The sequence below is a fragment of the Arachis ipaensis genome, chromosome B3 (genome assembly GCF_059453495.1).
Source record: "Arachis ipaensis isolate K30076 ecotype BB chromosome B3, ASM5945349v1, whole genome shotgun sequence".
Lineage (NCBI taxonomy): Eukaryota > Viridiplantae > Streptophyta > Magnoliopsida > Fabales > Fabaceae > Arachis > Arachis ipaensis.
Window position 1 is genome coordinate 139,010,810 of NC_142438.1, and position 25,200 is coordinate 139,036,009.

The 25,200-nt window shown below is 28.6% G+C and overlaps 1 protein-coding gene across 1 annotated transcript; it reads left to right on the forward strand.

The window, feature by feature from the left end:
* The first annotated feature begins 20,639 nt into the window (after window positions 1–20,639).
* Window positions 20,640–21,916, forward strand: LOC148572598 (uncharacterized). The gene is made up of 3 exons (XM_088507623.1): window positions 20,640–20,984; window positions 21,093–21,640; window positions 21,847–21,916. Exons 1-3 carry the CDS (start codon window positions 20,640–20,642, stop codon window positions 21,914–21,916), a joined length of 963 nt encoding a protein of 320 aa, XP_088363749.1.
* Window positions 21,917–25,200: the final 3,284 nt, after the last annotated feature.

A 25,200-nucleotide genomic window follows, 5' to 3' on the forward strand; every position in this document is an offset into this window, starting at 1 on the left:
CTCTATCTTTGCTTAGTTGTTCGACATCGCCAATAATCAATGCATCCACTTCAGATGCAGATGGCAAGTTGTATGTCCTGCTATCTGTAGTCCTTTTACTAATCAACTTAAGATTTATATTTGTGCAATTTTTCTGTTGGTACCTATCTCTCGCATAGCAAAAACTCTTTGCCAAACTATTATATTTGTCTAGCATGTTTCTTAATATTGCCACAATTTTCTTATCCCGCTCATTTATAGCTTCATTGGAACTGCACACACAAAAAAAAAAAAAACACAATAAATTTTATGTTATTTTCTCTCACAGATAAAAAATAACTAAAATATTTGACTGGTTGCATGAAAATTACCGAAGTGTGCCTATCCAATTATCAATCTCATTTTCTGTGTCATAGATATATAGCTGGACAAATGTTGGTCAGAGACTATTCGGAGGAAGTAAGCTACCAATGCTATGCTAGTTTTGAACCCAGGCTTAAAAATTGGAGGAGCAGTCCCATTGTTCACCCCACGATCAATTTTTCTGGCCATTGATGTAAAACAAAGTATTGAATTAAATGCCCTTATATTTTTTAGGAAATGAATACTTCTTTGATCTCCTCTAGTATGAAGCTGAATGAGCTCATCAGGAGGCACAGAAAATAGAGAAAGCTTGATATTTCCTTCCATACAACATAATAAAAACTTGGGTTTGGGCGACTATTTGAATTTAGCAAGCCTTTCTTCAGACCACATCCATGCTTTACAGTGTTGACATTGATAAATAGAATTTTCTATATCCCACACATCTGCCGAATAAACTCTCTTTAGATACTCAGTTGTCATACCTATGCAATTTAGTCCATGATGTACACAAAGATGCAAATAAACATACAGATAAAATTTTTACATACCGTCTAAAGTTTCTGAAGATGGTATAAAATTATCTTCTATATTCACATCCAATATTGAATCATCATAACCATTCAAATGGTTTCAACAGCAGAAACCACATACATTCAACTCTTTCACCATCTCAGTACAGGTCCGTCCGAATAGAGCTGTGGCTTCCTTATCGAACACAACAAAAGTTGTTGTAGTAGTATCATCAAAAACCAACAAATTCAACTTATACCTATTTTTTTATTCAAAAACATCAATTAACACTTGGCCTGTCACCCTTTAGTTACAATAAAATCATAAAAATTATATTCAACACAATTTAAATGCTCAAACACAAATTTTTAGGCTTATCAGTTTTCTAGATTTTGGTCTAGCAGAAGAGACTTTGGTATAAAATTGTTGTAGGTATATGAATTTTTTATATGCACTCTATCTTATTTTGCCATTTTTTTTGTGGATTGACAATATTTCCATCAATCAAAGAAGTTTTTGTTTTTAATAAATTGTTCTCTTATTGTCTACTAATTGTTAGTATTAAGCTAGATATTCCTAAATAAATTAAAAAGAGACATAATCAATTACATAACTATATTGCTTTTTTATGAAAAGATTGCACAAATAAGTCTAATTAGAGTCATACCTATTAACCACATTATTCACGTCCTTATTACAGCCATCGCAGAAGTATGTATCCGCATTAGCTTCTGCCTTCACGCTGCAAACACAAGATTTATACCACCAACTTAGAACAGGTTCAACATCAGTGGCCAGAACAACATAGAATCCAACTTACATATGAACGGTTTGAAAGTCAAAAAAACAAACAATGAACCAAACATAAAAAAGTAGTTTTCTATAAGGCACTCACATCTGCAGCCGCACGTAACTCCTTTATTGTCTCAGTGGAATATAAAACTTCATCTTCATTAACATACGCCGATTTGCCAGAAAGCACAGACAGGTACTGCGAGATCTCTCTATAGTACATGCTACTTATCAATTATAACGCCATAAAATTATAGTCAATATGCACAACCATAAATAATTCATAATATTAGTACAATACCTTTTTCGAAGCATCACAGCCTCAGGAACATCTAGATTTATCAAGAGTCTAGTACCATACATAATGTTCTGTAAAATATTGGTACCTGTGTACAATAATCATTGCTTAAATGAGTTGTATAATTATACATGATAGAAAAATTATCGAATGGAAATTAACAAAAAGTGTCCTTAGATTTAAAAAAATAACTATAATCTACTATGAACCTAATTAATTAGTAAAATTTTTTATTTTAGCAATGAGCTATACAAAAAATATTTATTGCAAATATAAAATAATAAAAAGTATTATATAATAACAAAAATATAGCTTGAAATTATATATTGATTAATTAATTGTTCAGTAATTCAACATAGAATCTACAACAACAACAAAGCATTGTCCCACTAACTGGGGTCGGCTACATGAATCAAACGACGCCATTGTACTCTGTCATGTATCATGTCTATAGAGAGACCGTTTACATGTAGATCTCGTTTGACCATCTCATGGATGGTCTTCTTAGGTCTTCCTCTGTCTTTCGCCCTTTGTCCATCTTCCATCTCATCCACCCTCCTGACTGGATGTTCTATCGGTCTTCTTCTCACATATCCAAACCACCTGAGACGCGATTCAACCATCTTTTCCACAATGGGTGCTACTCCAACTCTCTCCCTTATATCTTCATTCCTTATTTTATCCAATCGCGTATGACCACTCATCCATCTCAACATCTTCATCTCTGCCACACTCAGCTTATGTTCATGCTCCCCTTTAGCCGCCCAACACTCCGTACCATACAGCATAGCCGGTCTTATAGCGGTTCGATAGAATTTACCTTTAAGTTTTAAAGGTACTTTTTTGTCCCATATAAAACCAGATGCACTCCGCCATTTTGACCAACCTGCTTGGATCCTATGATTTACATCCTGTTCAATCTCTCCATTATCCTGTATTATGCACCCAAGATACTTAAAACTTTAACTTTTCGTAGGATGTTTTCTCCAATCTTCACCTCTATATTGGGATTTTTCCTTCTCAGACTGAACTTACATTCCATATATTCCGTCTTGCTACGGCTTATGCGCAGACCATACACTTCTAGAGCTTCTCTCCATAACTCCAACTTCTTATTTAGGTCTTCCCTTGACTCTCCCATAAGGACGATATCATCGGCAAAAAGCATGCACCATGGCACAGGCTCTTGGATGTGCTCTGTGAGTACTTCCAAGACTAATGTGAAAAGGTATGGACTTAAGGATGATCCCTGGTGATACAATTTATCCACGTGTATATAATAATATTTTTTATCACTTCAAATTTTAATTTTTAGAATGCCAGCCATTTGCTAGAATTGTTATTATTGTTTTCTATAATTTCACTTGTAATTCCACATGATCAAAAGTATTAAAACACAAAACACAGTACTTATATTTTTGATTCCACGACATGTAGTATCACACTCTAAAATTTAAAAACAAAAATTTAAAAGCATATACGCCGTTCTCCATTGCTGGCATATATGCTTGCTTGCTGGGAGAGAGAAGACCCAAAAAGACTAAAAGAGAACTTTGGGTGCAGGTTGAAATTAATTGCATAAGATTCGGATAGGTTTTCTATCTGCCCAACTTGGAATTGGGATTAGTCTCCGTAGGTCCATGTTTTGTTAAGATGCAATGGAGGCAAGTAAGCCAACATGATGTGGGCCCTACTTTTTTATTCCCTTTTTATCACAATTCACAAGTTCTATGCTTTGTCTAGTTGTTGTATAAATCATGGATCTACATGGCCGCCTAGGAAATTAATTTATTTTGCTTACGTTTTAGAATGAGTTTAATTAATAATTTGTTATATAAAATTATTTTATATTGTTAACAGGGACGGACTCAAGGGGGGCAAGTAGTGGCCTTGGTCCCCCCAACAAATTTTGAAAGCTCATATACTATTATAATATATGTATTGTATAGAGTAAAATTTAATAGTGCAGTGATAGTAAAAAGAGTTATTATTCTTTATGTATTAGGGTTTAAATTTTTCTACATATATTTATATTATTTATATTTTTTATTTAATTTAGAATTTTTATATATTTTTTAAGATTAATTTTAACATTTATAATCATATAAAAAATACTTTAATATTATTTATGATAATATTATTTTTTTCTAATTTTATTTAGTTGTTTCTTTTTTATTATTTTTTAATTAATTTTTATCCCTATTATTATATAAAAATACTTTAATATATTTTAAATTCACGTAACAAAATTATTAGTGCAATTAACTTATATTATTTTATGTTATATTTTTTAATGATATAAAATATAAAAATATAACTTACTACCACATAAATACTTAATAAAATAAATTAATTAATAAAATATTTAAAAATATATAATTTTATATTTTATTAGATGTAAAAAATTATGAAAAATTATAAAAACAATTATAAAAACTGAGATAATTCTTTTATTTGACAAGTATATATTAATTTTTTTAATCAAAAAATTAATTATAATTATATCTATTATTAAATATATAGCATTATATTTGATTATACAAGATTTTAATTTTCGACCCCTCCACTCTTAGATTCCTGGATCTGTCCCTGATTGTTAATAAATCAAATCTAATGATATTAGTTAATAATACATAGAATAATTCCGTTTAAAATGAAGAAAGTTTTGCCTTATATTACTTTTGCTTATAGAAATATAAAACTTAAAACTTAACAATCCACGGAATATAAAAAGAAAAGAAAATAAGATAATTTATAAATTATCTTTAATTTATATATAATATAATTAAATTTAATGAATTCAATTAGAATAAACAATAAATTATTTATTTTATTTCAGACTTTAGAAATGAATAAACCAATTAACCAATATAAGGAATTACAATTAATGTAGTAAAATTAATCAAGTATTATATACCATAATAAATTACATTGATATTTAAATATCTAATCAAATCAATTAGCTGATATAATTAAGTCATATCAAAATATTTAAAAATACACCATTCTTAATTAAATACTATCTATACTATATAAACCACATTTAAATCCATTTTCCCGTGTGTATATAATTTAAAGTAATTTATAATTTATTTGATTGAATATTATAATCTAAAATAATTTATAAATTAACATTAATTCATATATAATATATAATTAAATTTAATGAATTTAATTAGAATAAATAATAAATTATTTATTTTATTTTAGACTTCATAAAGAAAAAAACCAATTCACTAATATAACGAATTACAATTAATGTAGTATAATTAATTAAGTAATATAAATTATAATAAATTATATTTATATTTATATTTAAATATTTAATCAAATCAATTAGTTGAAATAATTAAGTTATTGCAATAAATTATATTGAATGAGTTAAAATAATTAAATCGGGAAACACTCTCCAAAGCATGCCACGTCAACTCCATCATTAAATGCAGAAATCCGATTTTTATATAATAGAATAGATAGATAATATTTTTTAATAATCCAAAAAGCAAAAACCAACGCATATTTTGAAACAGGGAGAATAATGGCTAATTACCTTTATACATTTGCTTTCCAACTTTATCCCTTTAAACAAGTTTAATCACCCGTGTTTGATAAGATTGAAATTATAATTTTAAGTTGTTATATTAAATTTCATTTTAATTATAATAATTTAATTAATAAAAAAATAATTTGTATGCGTTGTTTTTCTTTTCTTAATATAGCGTTAATTATATTAACTATAAAATAGTTATTTAATCTACTTTTTTCAATAAATCAGGCATATATACTCAATATGACCATAAATAATCTAGTAATACTTAAATCTACCAACAAAGTTTTATATGTTGGTTTATTGTGAACTAAGAAAATATCAAAATCAGCTCAAAATGAAGAACAAATTAATAGAGAAGCCTAATGCAGAAAGTTTTGTAATAAACAATAAATAATTTAAACCTACTAAATAACAATTCAATGCTATCCTTTGATACTTGCAAAATATATACATGAAACAACACTGTATCAATATTTGTATATAAAATTATATGATTAACGTAATTAATAAAATTGTTTGTCAAGAGAATAAAATTATACGAATTTTTATGATAATTTTAATATTCTCAAACTATTAATGTACAATAAGAATTCATCTATTAGTTCCTAGAATTTCTAAATTTTTTTAAGTGATAGTAATAAATTTTAATAAATAAATAGATTTAGTAAGACATTTTGTTATTACCTTTTTATTATAGGCTCTCAAAAACTTCTCTATATACCACATTCATCGTGCAGTTATCTTCCAAGTGTCCATGATCTTGCAACAGCACTCGCAAACCATCTTTACTCGTTACCCTTGATAACGCAACATACAATTGACCATGGGTGAAAACTGGCCTTGGAAGGTAAATTCCAACTTTCGATAGAGTTTGTCCCTGGGACTTATTTATTATCATTGCAAATGACATGATAATTGGGAATTGTCTTCTTTGAAACTTGACCGGCAATATTTCATTATTTGGAATTAGATTTAGTCTTGGGATAAGAACAATACTTCCAGCTTTGTTACCAGTTAAAGTCTTGCATTCCATCACATGATTTCCCATTCTTCTAACTTGCATCCTCGTTCCATTGCACAAACCATTAGTTTGGTTTATATTCCGCAGCAACATAACAGGAGCGCCAACCTTCAGAACCAACTTGTGTGGTGGTAGACCTGAACAATTTATTCCATTTAGAATCTCCGGCGAGAAAGCATCTAACTCAAATTCCATATTTCCCTCTTCAGCACACACAGAGTCTGAACTTAAGTAGACTCTTTCTTGTCCAGGTAACCCTGTAGTCATCTTGTTGTTGACATCAGTGACACAATCCAAAGTTGGTACAAGAATTGCTCTATCCTTGAAATAATTTTTAACGGATAAATTGGATAACATATCTGGATACACGAAATCAATGAGGTCATCCAAAGCTGTCTCAGAGTTCTTAATCAAAATGTCAGATGGTATATGAACGATCGATTCACCATCTGTTGTATCACCAGCCAAACCATCACCAATTTTGAGTAGCCATTCTGCAAAATTTCTGAGTTCTTGTATGTTATTGTTTTCACCTAGTGACAATCTCATGTTTTTTGTAAGCTTCAAAACCTTACAGTTATGCCACAAATATGAAGAATTAATAAAAGACTGAATTATATCTTGCCTTGAGCCTCTGGAAATCACAGGTAAAATTTGTCTAAAATCTCCTCCGAGAACAACAACTTTACCTCCAAATGGCAAATGAGAATTATACGAATCTGAGCACCTTAAGATGTCTCTGAGGCATTTGTCTAAAGCTTCGTAACAATACTTACTTATCATTGGAGCTTCATCCCATATGATTAATTTGGCCTTAGATATTAACCTTGCAAGAGGACTTTCCTGTTTAATGCTACACAAAAAATCCTCATTTATGGCCAAAGAAATTTTAAACCTTGAAAGTACAGTTCTTCCATTAGGCAACAAAAGTGCAGCAAATTGGATAATAACTATATATTCGGTTGCCTGGTGATCACGTAAATAATTGAGTAGTTGAGTTACAAATTGATCCCATAGTGTGCATCTAATTTTTTCCTCATTTCTAAATAAAGACGGAAATTAGAACAAATAAGTAATAATATATAATAAAAAAAATTTGCATATGAATAGACAATTGTTACAAAACAAATTGTGACATTTTAAATCTTCACATACTGCAAATCATGGAGATCAACCACAATGTAATGGCCACTTTTTCCTGCTTTTGACCATGATATAAGTTCTCCTTTTCCGGTTAAGAGTCCAATAACATCTAATTTAAAAAAAAAAAGACGAATTAAAAACATGAAATTAAAGACAAATAAATGAAACAACAAAATAATAATAATAATAATAATAATAATAATAATAATAATAATAATAATAATAATACAAATTAACTACGCACCAAATAAGTTAGCTTTTTCATTTGTTTGTCTCAATATATCAGCATGATCGAGAAAATTGAAATGATTGTCAGGAATGTTACGATCATCGATCGTATTTACTATACGTGACTCCTTCTTAAAGGTTATTCTACACACATGTGTAGTCGGAAGATAAATTTCGCTTGATTCTTCAATCAGAAAATTTGAGAAGACATAAACTTTCCCCTCGATCAGATCATTCTCAAATATCTTTGCCAAATAATTCTTCACTGAATAATGAATTTTATCACACTATAAAATAAATTAAAAACGAAGACTATTAGCACTTACAACTCTATTAAATCGCACTGTAGTTGATTCCTCCAAAAGTTTACTCACAAAATAAAGTTAAAATGTGAACAGTAAATATATATAAACTGGACTTAGCATCACTCGAAGAAATCATGTAGAATAATCAACCTACCTTATCATCCATGAGAACCATTTCTAGATAAGCTGTCTTACTCTTGTCAAATTTGGATGAAATTTTCCATAACCTTATAATCCTTGCCTTTATTTTCCAAACCTTTTCATTACATAATCTACTACAGGTAATACTGTTGATAGAATCATAGCTTGTAGCCATTAGGTATGAAAAATAATAAAGAGAAAAAGAAATACGAATAAGGTACGAATTTTGTAGATGAAAAATAATTGAAACAATTGACTATTACGACTTATATATATATATATACACACACTAATTACAAACGATATGAATTTTTAATGGAGATACTTGATACTAATAGAAAAAAATTATATAAATAGAAATTATTTAATTTCAATTTTAATTTCATATAACAAAACAGTGATTTTAAAAAATTATGGAGTCTTTTTTTGACATATGTATTATGACATACGTATAAATTATACGGGTTATTATATAAATTCATATATATGCATAACAAAACAGTTTAATATTATATATTTTTTACATTAATTATATGCTAATATTTTAAAAAAAGAGATAAAAGAAGAGATATATAAATATATATAATATTATTGCTATATATGAAGCAGTTTTATATTGCTTTAATTATAGAAACTTACTATAATTATATAAAATTTAATTTGAGAAAATAATTTTCTTTGCCATAAATAATATACTAAAACTGTTAGTATATTATTTTTTTTATGGTTAATTAAATTTATCAATGATTTTTCCATTAAATAGTTATTATCCAATTTTTAATAATTACTTAATATACAAAATTTGAAATTGAAAATTGTTATTACTAATTCAATTAACTGGTTAATTGAGTAATAATTGTCAAATTATTAAGGTACAAAATCATTGATTTACTCAATTGATTTCCATATATTATTTATATTTCAAGTAATAATTTAAAATTATATTATTTACCCAGTTAATAATACTATTATTAAAAATTATTTTTTGCATTAATTTTTAAATCAATTATTAAATAATTATTTTTGTTAAGATAATTGTTTATAAATTATTTCAAATTATATTTTGTTAAGATATAATTATTTAGATTATTACTCATGACACGGGTATAATTTCATTTTATACCAATTAATCAATTATAATTATATGACACGGGTGTAATTTCAATTTTATCTACGGATTATTTCCCGTAATAATATACAACATATTATTTATCGTGATAATTTGATTTAATTGATTTCTAATTATTTACGTACATAAATGATTAAAATATATAACATAAATATCGTAATTATTATAATTCTATGATATAATTATAATTAACATATTTTATCATAATTAAATATTGATTTGATATAATTATAATGAAAATACTTTTTCAAAATAATATAATCTACTATTATTCATCCACTAATTATTTGACAATAAACCTTAATATGATTTTTTACATCTCCGTTATGGGAAATAAATACTTAGATATACCAAATAATATGTAACATATTACTACCTGTATAAGTTAAGGTACAAAGACAGGATTTAATGAGTCACCAAAAAAAAAAAAAAAAAAGACAGGATTTAATTAAGGTGATTGAAACTTTCACCAAACAGAATATGACCTCAATTGAATAAAAAAGGTACTCGATTTTGCATTAATTAGCTAGTCGAAGAAATAACATACTCATTCATTATTCATGTTTCATTATATTTTTTAAATAATATATAGAAAACATATATCCTGTGTATAAAAATGTGACTATTAATAATTTTATTAATAAACCTTTTTTTAAACTATTACTAATTTCAATTTTAATAGAAAATCTGAGGAAATAATTTCGCTTGCCATAAATAATATACTAAAACTGTTAGTATATTATCTTTTATATGGTTGATTGAATTTATCACTGATTTTCCCGTGTAAATCGTTATTACCCAGTTTTTAATAACTACTTAATATACAAAATTTGAAATTGAAAATTGTTATTACTAATTCAATTAACTGGTTAATTGAGTAATAATTGTCAAATTATTAAGGTGCAAAATCATTGATTTACTCAATAGATTTCCATATATTATTTATATTTCAAGTAATAATTTAAAATTATGTTATTTATCCAGTTAATAATACTATTATTAATAATTATTTTTTGCATTGATTTTTAAATAAATTATTAAATAATTATTTTTGTTAAGAAAATTATTTATAAATTATTTCAAATTATATTTTGTTAAGATATAATTATTTAGATTATTACTCATGGCACGGGTATAATTTCATTTTATACCAATTAATCAATTATAATTATATGACACGGGTGTAATTTTAATTTTATCCACCGATTATTGGCAAATAAATTTTATTCCAATTATAAATAAAATCTGTTTCTATTGGCAAATAAATTTTCTTTAGGTCAACGATTTAATATATGTGTAGGTTCATTTTTTGTCAAATATAATAAAAATACAAATAAAAAAATAAAGGATAAAAATAAACTTAATAATATCTTGACACTACTTCATTTTATTAAATTATTTAAAAATAGCACATCCACAAAAAATAATCGTAATATATAAATTGAGGCAATAATTTAAAATTTTATAATTATAATTTAATTAAATGCTAATAGTAAAACCAAATTACCTAAACAATATTGAATCTATTCTAGTCCTTAGTCACGTATAGTATAGAATCATTCTTGTAACGACAACCAATTGAAATAACATCGTAAGTTTCAATATTTAGAATTCGTGCAAAATCAGACCATCCTCTTGTTAGATAAGCTTCATCATCCGCTATTCATGCAATGCGGCAAGGTATAGAATTGCCAATCGTTGAAATTACATATCTGAATTTGTCACGAATTTAGCAAAACTAAATTGAAACTGAGGGAATTCAATTTCATTATATGCTCCACTTCGAAGATTTTCGGGCAGACGTAAAAAGCATGGAGGGGATGGAACTTGAACTTGCCCTATAAAGTTCCGTGGATGCAATTCCTCAATAAAAAATCGAGCTCCTCCTAAGAAATCTAACTTTAACCACATTCCATTGGGTTGGTCATAATAGGTGAGTAGATCCAACCATCCTTCGGTAAAGTAGAGACTATTGCCTCTTCTTTGAACGCTTACATCCATGTAGTTGGAACCCGAATCAGTGAAGACAACTCGATGAGGTATTTCATGGATGTGATGTATTGTAAATGATTGTGGCAAAAGACAATCGAATTGGAACATTAGACGATAAGAATAACTTAGAGTAATAACAAATAAAAAAGTATCAAAAGAATAATATAATAGAATGAGTATATGAAAAATATTATAAAAAATTATAAATTGTACCTTAAAAGGATCAACTTCAATAAAAAACGAAGAATACATTCTTATTCTATGAAGTAGTAAAAAAAAAACACTAAATATAAAATTATGAATTGACTCTCAAATTTAGATTCATGTAGCACAGAAAAATACTATATATAGACTTTAGTAAAACAAAAATAAATATGTAAATTACCTATTATTAAGGTAATTTTTTAATAATGTATTAAATTTTGATTTGATACAATTATAATGAAGATATGTTTTTAAATTAGTATAATTATATATTATTCATTAAATATTAATTACAATATAATTATATTAAAGATATTTTTTATAAAATAATTTAAAAAAATTATTTGATATACATCACGGGTAACAAAGATTTTTTATTATTATTAATACTAGTATTGATATTATTATTATCATTAAAATTATTAAAAGTATTTTTAATTGATAATTGATAAATAGTTTAATAGTGTATTAAATATTGATTTGATATAATTATAATGAAGATATGTTGTTAAATTAGTATAATCATATATTATTCATTTAGTATTAATTATAATATAATTACAATAAAATAATTTAGAATAGAAAAAAAAATTTATTCGTTTTGGAGGGAAAACGGAGGCATGAGAAATCGACATGTCACCTTTAGTAATTGGGAAAAAACCAGTTTTAGTATATTAAGTAGATATCGAATATTATCTTATGGGAATGTTGGCCTGTCCCCCCAATCTTTCTGTGTTCTTTTCCTCCATCCACTTTCGGGGTTGGCAAGCTCACTCAGCTCGTACGTTACCCTTAGACGTTGTTCTTTTTTCTCCGTATCTGTTAGTTTCTTCCTAAAAGCTAATAATAGATGCTGTCTTGGAATTAGAAATGATGAAGCTCAAAATAAATAAACAAATAAAAAAAATTCTCTCCATATGTCTCTACATATTATATTAAGAACATATTCTAGAGCCCGTCCCCATGACACATTTTTATAAAGAAGAGTGTTAGAGGGACAGCAATTTTTGTGATTTGTAGTCATTAAATAGTTATCAATGATGATTTTAATAGTGTGAAATTTCATTCGATGACTCACTATTTTTTGCTGGTTACATACTGGCTAGAATTTGAAAAAATTGCTGACTCCTAAACTTTTCCAAAATAATACCGCTTATGAAAACTAGCCAAACCTTTATTGGCATTGTGATTTTAATGGTTTCTATTTTTTTAAAAATTGGTTGCTGGCCTAAATATGTGGTGTGTGTCTGTGCGATATGATTTTATTATATAAAAATACTATTTTACACTAAAATCATCTACAGCACTATATATTTATATACAAATATATATTGCTTAACTTATTTTTAATATATATTTTATACTAATAATTAATTTTAATGTGCATCTAATATAATTATTATCTATATATCATCTCCGATCCATAACATTGTTATAAGTGATTTAATTTTTACTCGTAATATTTTAGTCCTTAAAATTAAAAGATGCATATCAAATTAGTCTTTAGATTAATTTTTCTCATTTTTTTCATAAATTTAAAATTTTTGATATTTTAAAATATATTAAATTTTCTTCTATTTTTCACATGAGACTTAATACAAATGTTTTTATAAATATTTTTTACAATTCTACTTTTGTTAATGACAAAACTATAATAAAGCTCAGGTTGTATGATCCCTGATAAATATTTTAGTTAGTTTAGTTCTTCTCCCACCAAATCACTGTTGGATCTTAAACTGTAAGTTTTTTGGTCATTTCTTACTAAACTATTGGTGGGTCTCAGGGTTTTAGTAAGGAAATTAATATCATTAACGCCGTAGCAATTTGGTAGAGCAATCCACAAACAATTCATACTACTAAATCACTGTACCGTATTAGGTAATTGTGTATAAATTTTAATAGCTTTAAACTTGTATTTTGTAACGATTTACATAAAAAAGAGAAAAATTGTGTAACAAAAATTGCTTAAAGAGAATCTGGTAATAAGATGTATTTTTTAATTTATTTACGTAAATTTTTTTTCCAAATCAATGAAAATAAAAATTATATTTAATTTTAATATATTAATAATGTAAAATATTTTTGCCTAAATATTTAATAATCAATACAACAAAAACAACTTATTTTACACTTGTTGAACATTTATTTAAATAAATAAATTGAATTAGTTTATAATATAATTTTTTTTACTGTTGTGTGTATATAAAAAAAACTTCTAAACTAATATCTCCACTCCTCAGTTAATGTTTTGTCTTCTCCCCTTGGGTCAGATCGTCAATTATATAAGGACTAGTTTAACTAATTTTTTAAATTTGAGGAATGAAAATGACTTATGTCTGAATTTTTAAGAACTATTTTGACTAATAAAAATTTTTTTTACATGTTAAGTGATGTCACGTGTCACTGACTTGCCACGTGGCGTACCACGTGGCACTTAACGTAACACGTTATCATCCAACTGACGGAAGGACTAATTTGACTTACAGTTTATTTTTTAGGGACTAATTTGATTAAAAAATCATTCGAGAACGAAAGTGAAGATCACGTGATCTTCAGAAACAAATTTGATCATTAACCCTGTTTTTTAGTCTACAACACACACACATTATAGCATTTATTTTGAGGAATTGTCTATAATGGGAAGAGTAAAAATTGGACCTTTAAAAAGTAAGCTACAGATTCCATATTAGTGGTGAAAAATGATGCCGTACTATTATTTATGGTATTTAAAAATTTTTTCTAAGAAATATACTGAATTAAAAACATTCAATGCCTGTTTGAAAGTTTAATATATTTTTTTGTTAAATATTTTACAATAATTATTAATAATATAATTTTTTTGTGACTTATCTAATAATATAATTATGAATAGAATGACTAACATGCATAGAGATATTGTAAATTAAGTTAGACAAATATATTATTATTATTATTATTATTATTATTATTATTATTATTATTATTATTATTGAATAAATTAAAAAATTAATTAAAAAATATTGTTAATTTTGCATCTAACTCTATCTATTTTATACAAAATTTCTATTTATATGATTTATTTTTTATTATATCTAGATTAGATCTCATTAATAATTCTTTTTATAGATAAAATTTTCTTATTAATTGTATTTTAAGTTTTCAATTATATGACAGAACTAATTTTTTTTATCTAAAGTTAATGTAAAAAAAAATATATTCACGTCAAGTTATCTAGACTCTAGAGTCATTATAATAAGGTTTTTGGCCAATAACATGTTATTAATAATCTCTTCTAAAAGTTTAAGTTGTATAAATATAACTAGATAATTTTAATAAGATTAATACTACATATTAAATTTTTTTTAATCAACTTTAATTAAATTAGTCTAACATAATAAAAATAAATTATGACTAGCATTATTCCTAGTTTTATTATTTAATTTGATTAAACTTAATTCATAAAAAAAGTTGGATATATAGCATTATTTTTTTAAAAATTAATAAAATTATATAATAATCTTAGATGAACATTAATAAATTTTATTTATTAAATTATATATATAAATAATACATATAAAAATATGACCATTGAAATAGATAATTTAGTATTTTTATTTGAATGCTTAAAGAATATTTTATCATTTTGTAGTAAAATTAAAATTTTAGCCTTTTTAAAACTCAAATTAAAATTATAATGTATAATATAATCAAACATGATTAAATCTGCAAAAATTTTAAGTAGGATTTTATAATTATTTTAAATTAAGTAAAATAAGGAATGAAATAATAATAAATAATAGTGAATAATAAATTAATTAATTTTGTTTTGAAACAAAATAGTAATTATAAGAAGAAAACTAATCCTTTAAGAATCTTAATTAAAAGCCGCTCTAAATATATTGGCTAAATAGATAAATATATAACAATCAAGGAAATAATAAGCATATTATAATAAAATTAACAATTTTTTATTAAAAAAATTTAAATATATGTCTTTAAATTATGGCTTAAAATACAGTTTTTTATTTTAATTTTTTAAAATTATTTTTGTTAGGCCTATAATCTGTCCTATTATTATTATTATTATTATTATTATTATTATTATTATTATTATTATTATTATTATTGTAATAATAATAATATTATTATTACAATAATAATAATAATAATAATAATAATAATAATAATAATAATAATAATAATAATAATAATAATAATAATAGACAAAAAAAAAATATAGTAAATTTTACTATTTACAAACTGGTCCTTGAATTTTGACTATTTGTATTTATTCTTTGGTCCATCAAGATTTAGATTATACTTTCTTTATCTAAGAAAGCTTCTTGTTTTGAAATATTGAGATAGATACTAAAAGATTAAAATTTAGTATCATATTTATTAGTCTAGAGATTGATACATATACTAAAATTTAAAATTTTAATATTTCAGTATTTCTAAAAAGTAGAAATATAAGTGACTGAAATTTTTAAAAATGAAAACTGAAATATTAATAATATTTTATATCTAAAATATTCTATTTTAATTAATTAATTTTAACTTTATTCTTTATACAAATTAAATTAGAACTTTATTCTTATTTCAACTTTTATCTTTCACTTTATACTAAATATAATACTGAGACTTATTTTAGTTTCTATCTCTCAATCTTTATCTTCAATTTCAATCTTTCACATTTCTATTTCTCTTCTAAATACTACCTTTCTGATGTTAACTAGGATTCGAATTCATATGCAGCTCTCTAGAAGGCCAACAATTCCTCCAATATGCCATTCCTCAGCTGCCATTCCCTCCTTTTATGTTCAATTTTTGGCAACCAAGGCTTTTATTGAGCCTCCGTGTTTTTTTTCATGTTTTAGGTTAAAACATTTTCTCTTTGTATGAAAGCCCAAATTAACTCAATACCCCAGCCAAAGCAAGTGACGGTGGACTTGTAAGTGTAAATCTACTATCTAAGCCCACAATGATAACTTATCCTATATGGAATCATGGTTCAATTAATTGGTCCAAATACAAAAGGCAAACATTAGTAGAGGCAAATTCAATTTGCCACTTGTTGAGTAGCAACACCCTTCGAATATAAGAATTATCTGGACAAAATTATAAATTAGAGTAGAAGATACGAAATTGTCATCCATTCTTTTAGTAACCTAGTACCTCTTGTGGGTCTAATTTGAACGTTGAAATCTTTGCAGATACATCTCATTAGTGACTAATAAGACTGGAATCCAAAATCTCTAGATGTGAATAGAAAAATTATATTATTTGAGTTATATCTTGTTGGTTACTTAAATATTTTGTTACCCAAAATTAAAGAATGAGTTTTATATACTGAATAAGACTACACTCGCAATTTTCACGCTTAAATATTTGATCTAGGTGGGACGTTTAACTCAGGAACAAATGTGAGGTTTCGTTGTTTTTTTGGGGAAACAAGAATTGACAACTCAAAAAAGTAAAAGAACATTCACACGTGCTATGCACGTGATTCATGGACCCAACAAGATAAACCTGACTCTGCTAGTAACATTTACACAACGAGATGGACGCGTGTGTCATATCAAAAAAAGCCCATGGCCCATGTCGCCCTCACGGTCACATTCATTGTCGCTTGGGCCCACTACCTCCACCAGATTCCGCCACGTAAAACGGAAGATGATGGGCCCCTCTCCATGTCAAGATTCTCGAACCTGGCTGCATCTGACACGTGGATGGCTACGGCATGATGGACACGTGGCAATTGTCGTTTTCCTGAATCGAAATGTTGGTGGTGGGACTGGCCAGGGACAGATAAAATAAAACATGATTAGAAAATTAATATTTTTAATAAAAAAAATAGTTAGCCTTAATTCAAATATAAAATAAATGTAAAAAATTTTATTTTTTAAGATTTTTTTAAAAAAAATTATAAAAATAAATCATCAAATTAATTACAATATATTTATATATATTTTTTTATTTTTTAATATATATTTTAAATTTTAATATTTTGTATATATAATTAATTTAATAATTAATTATTTTATATAATTAAAAAATATATGTGGACAAAGAAAGAAATAAAATTGGGTATTCTATATATTTATTTATGACGAGTGTTAAGAGACTAATAAATTTTATAATTTGTAATAATTAATTAACTATTATTAATATTTTTAATGATATGAGATTATATTTAATAGTGTGAAATTATTCACATCTTTTTGTTTGACTAAATACTTATTAAATTTTAATAAAAATGCTAATCTCAAAACTTTCTCTTTATTTATTCCGTGAGTACAATTATAATACATTAATTAATTAAGTTCTAATAAGTTTTCTTTGGATAGCGATTATGGAAATGGTATACATGTCTAACATGACAATTAATTTTTGGTTGGCTATAGATATACTTTAATTTGATGGGTTAATTAGTCTCAACTTCTAAAATTTTCTATGTCTAATTTAAGGTGATCATTAAACTTTCTAAATTTAATTACTAAAATAATAAGTAGTTTGTTCAATTACACTTCGAAATTATAATTTCCAATAAAATATATATAGGTGACTCCCCTTCAACTAACATAGGTGACTCACTGCAAAGCCTGATCCAATGATAATTATGTTTGTCTTGTCAAAAAATACATGCAGTTCGAATTTTAGCCATCACTAAAAAATTGATATATGGAATCCGATCCATAAAAAAAAGAGTGCGTGTTTGAGGGTGTAATTTGAAAAAAAAAAAAATAGGTGTCTGGATAAAAGAAAATAATGATTGCATAATAATAGTTTAACATATTATCATCCGGATGTTAGTATCAATTTAGTGTTTGTATATCTTATTAGAGGAAAATGTTCTATAATACTTTTGAAAAAACTAGTTATTACATGTGGATTAGTGTGATAGAGAAAAATAAAATAGTCTCACATCAAAAATAAAAAAACAAAGAAGTGAATATATATAAAATGAGAAATTAAAAATTTTAATATTTTTAGATTTTCAACTGCATGCAGTATTTTTTTTTATTAAATAATACTATAATGACTAGTAAATAGGGTTTTTTAATGAAGAGTAAAGAATAATTTAAAAAAAAAAAACATTACATATAATACATATTCTTTTTAAAAAATTAGTTATAATCTTCACTTTCACTAAAGAAATGTTCGTTCTTATTTTGTGTGCTTTAATCGTAGTTGGAGCTTGCCAATAAACTATAACTTAAATGACATAATCTTCTCATATTCATTTAAAAATTGTCAATTTGAATCTCCCTATTTTTTGCAAATAATAATAAAAAAGAAAAACACGTAGTTGGAGCTTCTCCCTGAAACCCAACATTGAACACTCCAACAATACCTTACAAACCATTTTATTCTACTAGATGATCTAAAAAATCATTAGCTCACTTTAAGATATTGTTGGGTTTTATACCAACTAAGCAAAATGAATCCCATCTGATTGAATATTAAAATTTAGAGATTACATACTCAAGTGTACGAAGAGTAGTCTTATTCTCTTTAGCTCCATTATACTCCAACAGATAGGAATAATAAAAATGCCAAGTCCTATACCACCCAAAAAATAAATATTTGCCAAAGTTTGATTGCATTAGTTATCCTCTATCCTCACACGGGAAGGGAGCTATGCCTATCCAATACTCATTTTCTCTCACCTCCAATTATTGATTCATCTCATTTTCACTCACTTATTTTAATTCTCTTTTACCTCTCATCCTCGATTCTCTCTCACTCACTCATCTTAATTTATTTTAATTATTTTTAATAGTTTTTTTATTTTTTTATGAAATATTATTATTATTATTATTATTATTATTATTATTATTATTATTATTTAGATTTATTATCTTTGTTATTAATATTGCTTTTTGGAACAAAGCTGTTACGGTCAAGTTATTATTATTATTATTATTATTATTATTATTATTATTATTATTTAGTTAACTAATATTGTTATTGTTATTATTAAAAGGTATTATTTCAATCATGATTATTGTTATTGTTTATTATAAAAAAGTTTACGGTTAAGAGATTATTATTATTATTATTATTATTATTATTATTATTATTAAAAAACTTACAAGTAAAGACATTATTATTTATCTTCTAAGAAAATCATAACTTACGAAATTGTTTTGCGTGGTATTATAAATGGTGATCCACGATTTTTGGACATATTTTTAGTGTTCTGTGTTAGAATTTTTATTCTAATTGTGATCAAATTTGTTAATATAGAAATTAATTTGAGTGGTGTTGTAATTATTAATTAATTATATTGACAATTGGTCTATGTTTTTTAATGGAAAGAATATGATTGATCATAAACTTTATAAAGTTTGGGTCCCCAATTCTGATTACACAACAAAAACAAACACATTTTAATTCTATCTGATTTAGTGATTCAAAAATTGAAAGTTTCAAATTAAATAAAAAATTTTATTGATAATAGCTAGAGGTACGTAAATTACAACTGATACGGCTGTTACAAATCCGAAGTCATAACTCGACATTATGCACCATAACTCGGCTATATACGTTATAGCTCGGCACTATGTGTTACAATCAGACTTAACGGACTACATTCTGGAATAAAAACGTCCCACCAGACATTATCACCCACTAAAATCTAATAACTGCTCAATTCAGATAATCGATAGAAACGTAACTAACCTATTTTACCTCGCCTATAAAGGTATGACATTTTATCCTCAAAGGACACTGAATTTCCAATACTAACTTAAGCATCGGAGTGCCTTTTGCAGGTATACTCTCCCTTTGCTCACACTCTCCACGACGTGATATCTCTCTAGACAAAAACCTCGGATCTTTCAAGTCTGTAGCTCGGCGTTGAAGGAAACAGCTCGGCGTCGACTCTTAGAAGCCGAGTTACGTCCAGGTTACGTACACAAGAACAATTGGCGCCCACCGTGGGGTCGAAGATATAATTCTTTTCCTTTTTATCGGCCTCAGCGCTTCCACTTTTGACCATGGCGGAGGAGAATCAAAGAATGGCGAACCAAATTGCTGAGCTAACTAATGCTCGGATTGAAAACAATGACAGTCGTTACGAACAAACAGAAGAAGCCGAGCACCAATATGGTCCAACACAGGTGTCCAAAACTGCTCGAAATGAAGAAGGCCAACCTCAACAAAACGAAAAAGCTCCGCCAGAAAATGAAAATGCTGAGCCTGACAACTCTACTGGGCCATTCACGGCCGAGGTGATGAATTTCAAGCTCCCCAGAAGGTTCACCTTACCAACTACGTTAATCCCCTACGGCGGGTTAGGAGATCCGAAGAAATATATCAAGAAGTTCAAATCTATAATGATAGTAAACGGTGCATCAGATAAAATTTTATGACGTTTTCCATCTTATTTAGACGGTCTTGCACTTGATTGGTTTTTTTCTTTGCCTGAAGATTCTATTTCTCGTTTTCAGGAACTAGCGAAGCTTTTTGAGGAGCATTTTGCTGGCTCAGCTATCTACCTGCACGACTCTGACTACTTGAACACAATTAAACAAGGTCAGAATGAAAGCCTCAAAGACTACATGACTCGTTTCACAAAGGTGGCAATGAGTATACTCGACCTCTACCCCGAGGTGCATCTGCACGCCATCAAAAGCGGACTCCGACCAGGACAATTTCAAGAGGCTATTGCTGTCGCCAAGCTGAAGAGCTTGGCCAAATTTCGCAAGAAAGCAAAGGGTCAGATCGATATTGAAGAACTCCGACAAGCTCGGAAAGCAGAAAAACCCCAACACAAAGAAGAGGATAAACCACGGGATATTAAGAAAAGTTTTAAACTAACCCCCTGCTATGAATCCTATATTCAGTTCAATACCAAGCAGGACGACATCATCAAGGAAATTCTGAATTCTAAATTAATCAAGCCACCACGGAAGGCCGGCAACTATCCAGATTCAAAGGGTGTAGACAAATCAAAGTATTGCTCCTTTCACCAGAAATATGGACATACCACTGATAAGTGAGTCATTGCCAAAGACCTCTTAGAGTGACTAGCTCGGCAAGGCCATTTAGATAAATACATCGGTGGCCATATACAAAGGCGTGCCCCTCCCTCTGATGACCATAACTCGGCAGGACAGCACAGCCGAGACAAGGAAAGGGCGACTACAAGTCATCATAAACAACCAAAAGGAGTTATTAACTGTATTTCTTGAGGTTTTGCAGGTGGAGGCGCTACAAGCTCGGCAAGAAAACGCTCTTACCGAGCTATGTTATCGACAGAGGCCAGTCTTAACAATATCCAATTGCCTTCACATTTTCCTCAGATGATGTTTCAAGCCTCCGACTTCAATACAACCACAACAAATCTAGATGTCCGCATTGTAATCTCCATCCAGTTAAGAGATCTTTTGATTAAAAATGTACTACTGGATCTGGGAAGCAGTGCTGATGTTCTTTTCTATTCAACATTCCAGAATATGAAATTAAGTAACAACATACTACAACCTTCCCATGAAAACCTGGTCGGATTTTCAGGTGAAAGGGTCCCGGTTTTGGGATCTGTGTGGTTACAAACCACACTCGGTGAGACTCCCTTACAAAAAACTTTAGATGTTCAATATTTAGTTGTTGAATGTTTTAGCCCTTACAATTTGATACTTGGCTGACCTTTCTTGAATAAGTTTGGCGCTATAGTATCCACAATTCATCTTTGTGTTAAGTTCCCTGTGCAGGATGATACTATTGCGACAATTCACAGGGACACCCGTGACGCCTGACAATGTTACAACAATAGTATGAAGAGACCCAACCGAGGTGTCAATGTCCAAGTAAACAACATCCGCAGTCAGAACAAACTCCCAGTTTTGGCCGACCTTGACCCAAGGGCGGATGTTCTCAAATGTTCTCAAATCTATTTTGCAGATCGCTCGAAAAAATTCACTTATGTAGGAACTACACTTAGCTCGGAACAGAAATCCTCATTTCAAACATTCCTACAACAGAATGCCAACTTATTTTCCTGGACACCTGCCGACATGCCTGGCAATCTGGCATTGACCCATCAGTCATCTCTCATAAGCTGGCATTGGACCCTTCTGTCTGACCTATAACACAGAAGAAGCGAAACCTAGGCCTTGAAAGAAAGCAAGCTTCTTTGGAAGAGACTAAGAAGCTAATCAGTGCTGGCTTCATACAAGAAATCAGATTCACAACATGGTTGGCAAACGTCGTCATGGTAAAGAAACATAACAGTAAATGGTGCATGTGTGTTGATTTAACCGATCTCAACAAAGCATGCCCAAAAAATTCCTATCCTTTACCATCTATTGATTGCTTAGTAGACAATGCTTCAGGTTATAAAAAGTGAGTTTCATGGATGCATATTTTGGCTATAACCAAATTCTAATGCATCCATCTGATCAAAGTAAAACTGCATTTATTACTAAATACGAAAATTACTGCTATAAAGTTATACCATTTGAACTTAAGAATGCAGGAGCAACATATCAACGCCTTATGGACAAGGTATTTGTAGCACAGATTGGCAGAAACCTAGAAGTTTATGTTGATGACATGGTAGTCAAAACAAAGCTCGGCGACAATCATCTTGACGACCTTGCAGAAATATTCAACCAAATACAAAAATACAATATACGACTTAACCCTGAGAAGTGTGCCTTTGGTGTACGAGGAGGCAAATTCCTCAGTTTCATGCTCACCAACTGTGGGATCGAAGCCAATCCAAAAAAATGTCGAGTTGTGTTGGACATGGCGAGCCCACAAACAATCAAAGAAGTCCAACAGTTAACAGAGAGACTTGCTGCACTCTCTAGATTCCTGCCTTTTTTAGCTTCTAAATCTTTCTGTTTTTTCCAAACACTAAAAGAGAAAAAAGATTTTTATTGGACTGATGAATGTGAAAATATTTTCACAATTATAAAAAAATACTCTTTCAAAACCACCTATTTTACAAACACCCCTTCAAGGGAAACCACTCTACTTATATTTATCTATTATTGACTGGAACATAAGCTTTGTTCTTATTGCAGAAAGACAGAAACAAGAACAACCGATCTATTTTATTAGCAAGACTCTGCAACATGCCAAACTTCGATATCCTAATATAGAGAAGTTAGCCTTAGCTTTGGTGTTCTCAGCCCGGCGTCTTCGGCCATATTTTTAAAGCCATGTCATCTATGTCCGCACAGATCAACATTTACGACAAGTTCTCCAAAAACTAGAATTAGCTGGCCGACTAGTAAAATGGTAGGTTGAGTTATCCGAATTTGACATCAGATACTAGGGGCGAGGTCCCATAAAGTCTCAATATTTGGCAGATTTCATTGCTAAATTCACGGTCCCAATTTCCATTAACGATTCAACTCAATGGGCTTTGTATGTAGATAGGGCATCTAATCCTCAAGGATGTGGTGCTGGAGTTTTACTCGAGGATGGTAATGGGTACGTCATAGAGCAATCCTTACACCTTTCTTTCAAAGCGAGCAACAATCAAACTGAATACGAAGCCCTAATCACCGGACTAAAACTCGTGGCCGACCTAAATATTACCGAACTAAAGGTATATTGTGACTCCTTGCTTGTCGTGCAACAGGTAAATAACTTCTATCTGGTAAAAGATCCTTTATTATCAAAGTACCTTGATATTGTTAAAGCCCTAATTTCAAAGTTTTCCAAATGTGAAATACATCACATACCCCGGGAAAATAACCACCGAGCTGATATTTTATCAAAGCTCGCCAGCACACAAACACCAACTTCTTCCTTACACCAATTTACATTGCTCAAACCAAGCATAGATCTAACCGAAGTTCTAAGTGTAACACAGGATGCGGATTGGCGTACATCCTATATAAAATATCTCAGGACTGGCATCATACCAGACAACATTGATAATACTCGGCAATTTCACCGACAAGCTTCATTTTTTACCATATATAACAACTGTCTATATAGATGAGGATTCTCTCGTCCTCTGCTTAAATGTCTTTCCAGATCAGAAGCCGAAATTGCATTTGCCAAGGCACACGAAGGAATATGTGGAACACACCTCGCAGCCCGAAGTTTGTCCTAAAAAATACTCCAAGCTGGTTTCTTTTGGCCGACATTGCAACAAGACTGTAAAACAAAGTTAAAAAGCTGTGACAATTGCCAAAAGCACAGCCCGATTACACACCTACCAGTCGAAGTCCTTCACAATTCTGAGGTAAGTTGGCCCTTCAATAAATGAGGGCTTGATATCCTCGGCCCTTTTTCTTTGGCGGCAGGACAGGTAAAATTTTTAATCGTAGCAATTGACTATTTCTCTAAATGGATTGAGGCACAGCCCCTAGCAAAGATCACATCACAACAAATGGTCTCCTTTGTATGGAAGAATATCATCTGTAGATTTGACATACCTCAGCACATTATCACTGATAATGGTCGCCAGTTTGCCGATCATAAATTTACCTCCTTTTTGCAGGACTTAAAGATCAGACAACATTTTTCATCGGTAGAACACCCACAAAAGAATGGCTTGGCTGAGGCTGAAAACAAAATTATCTTACATGCTTTGCA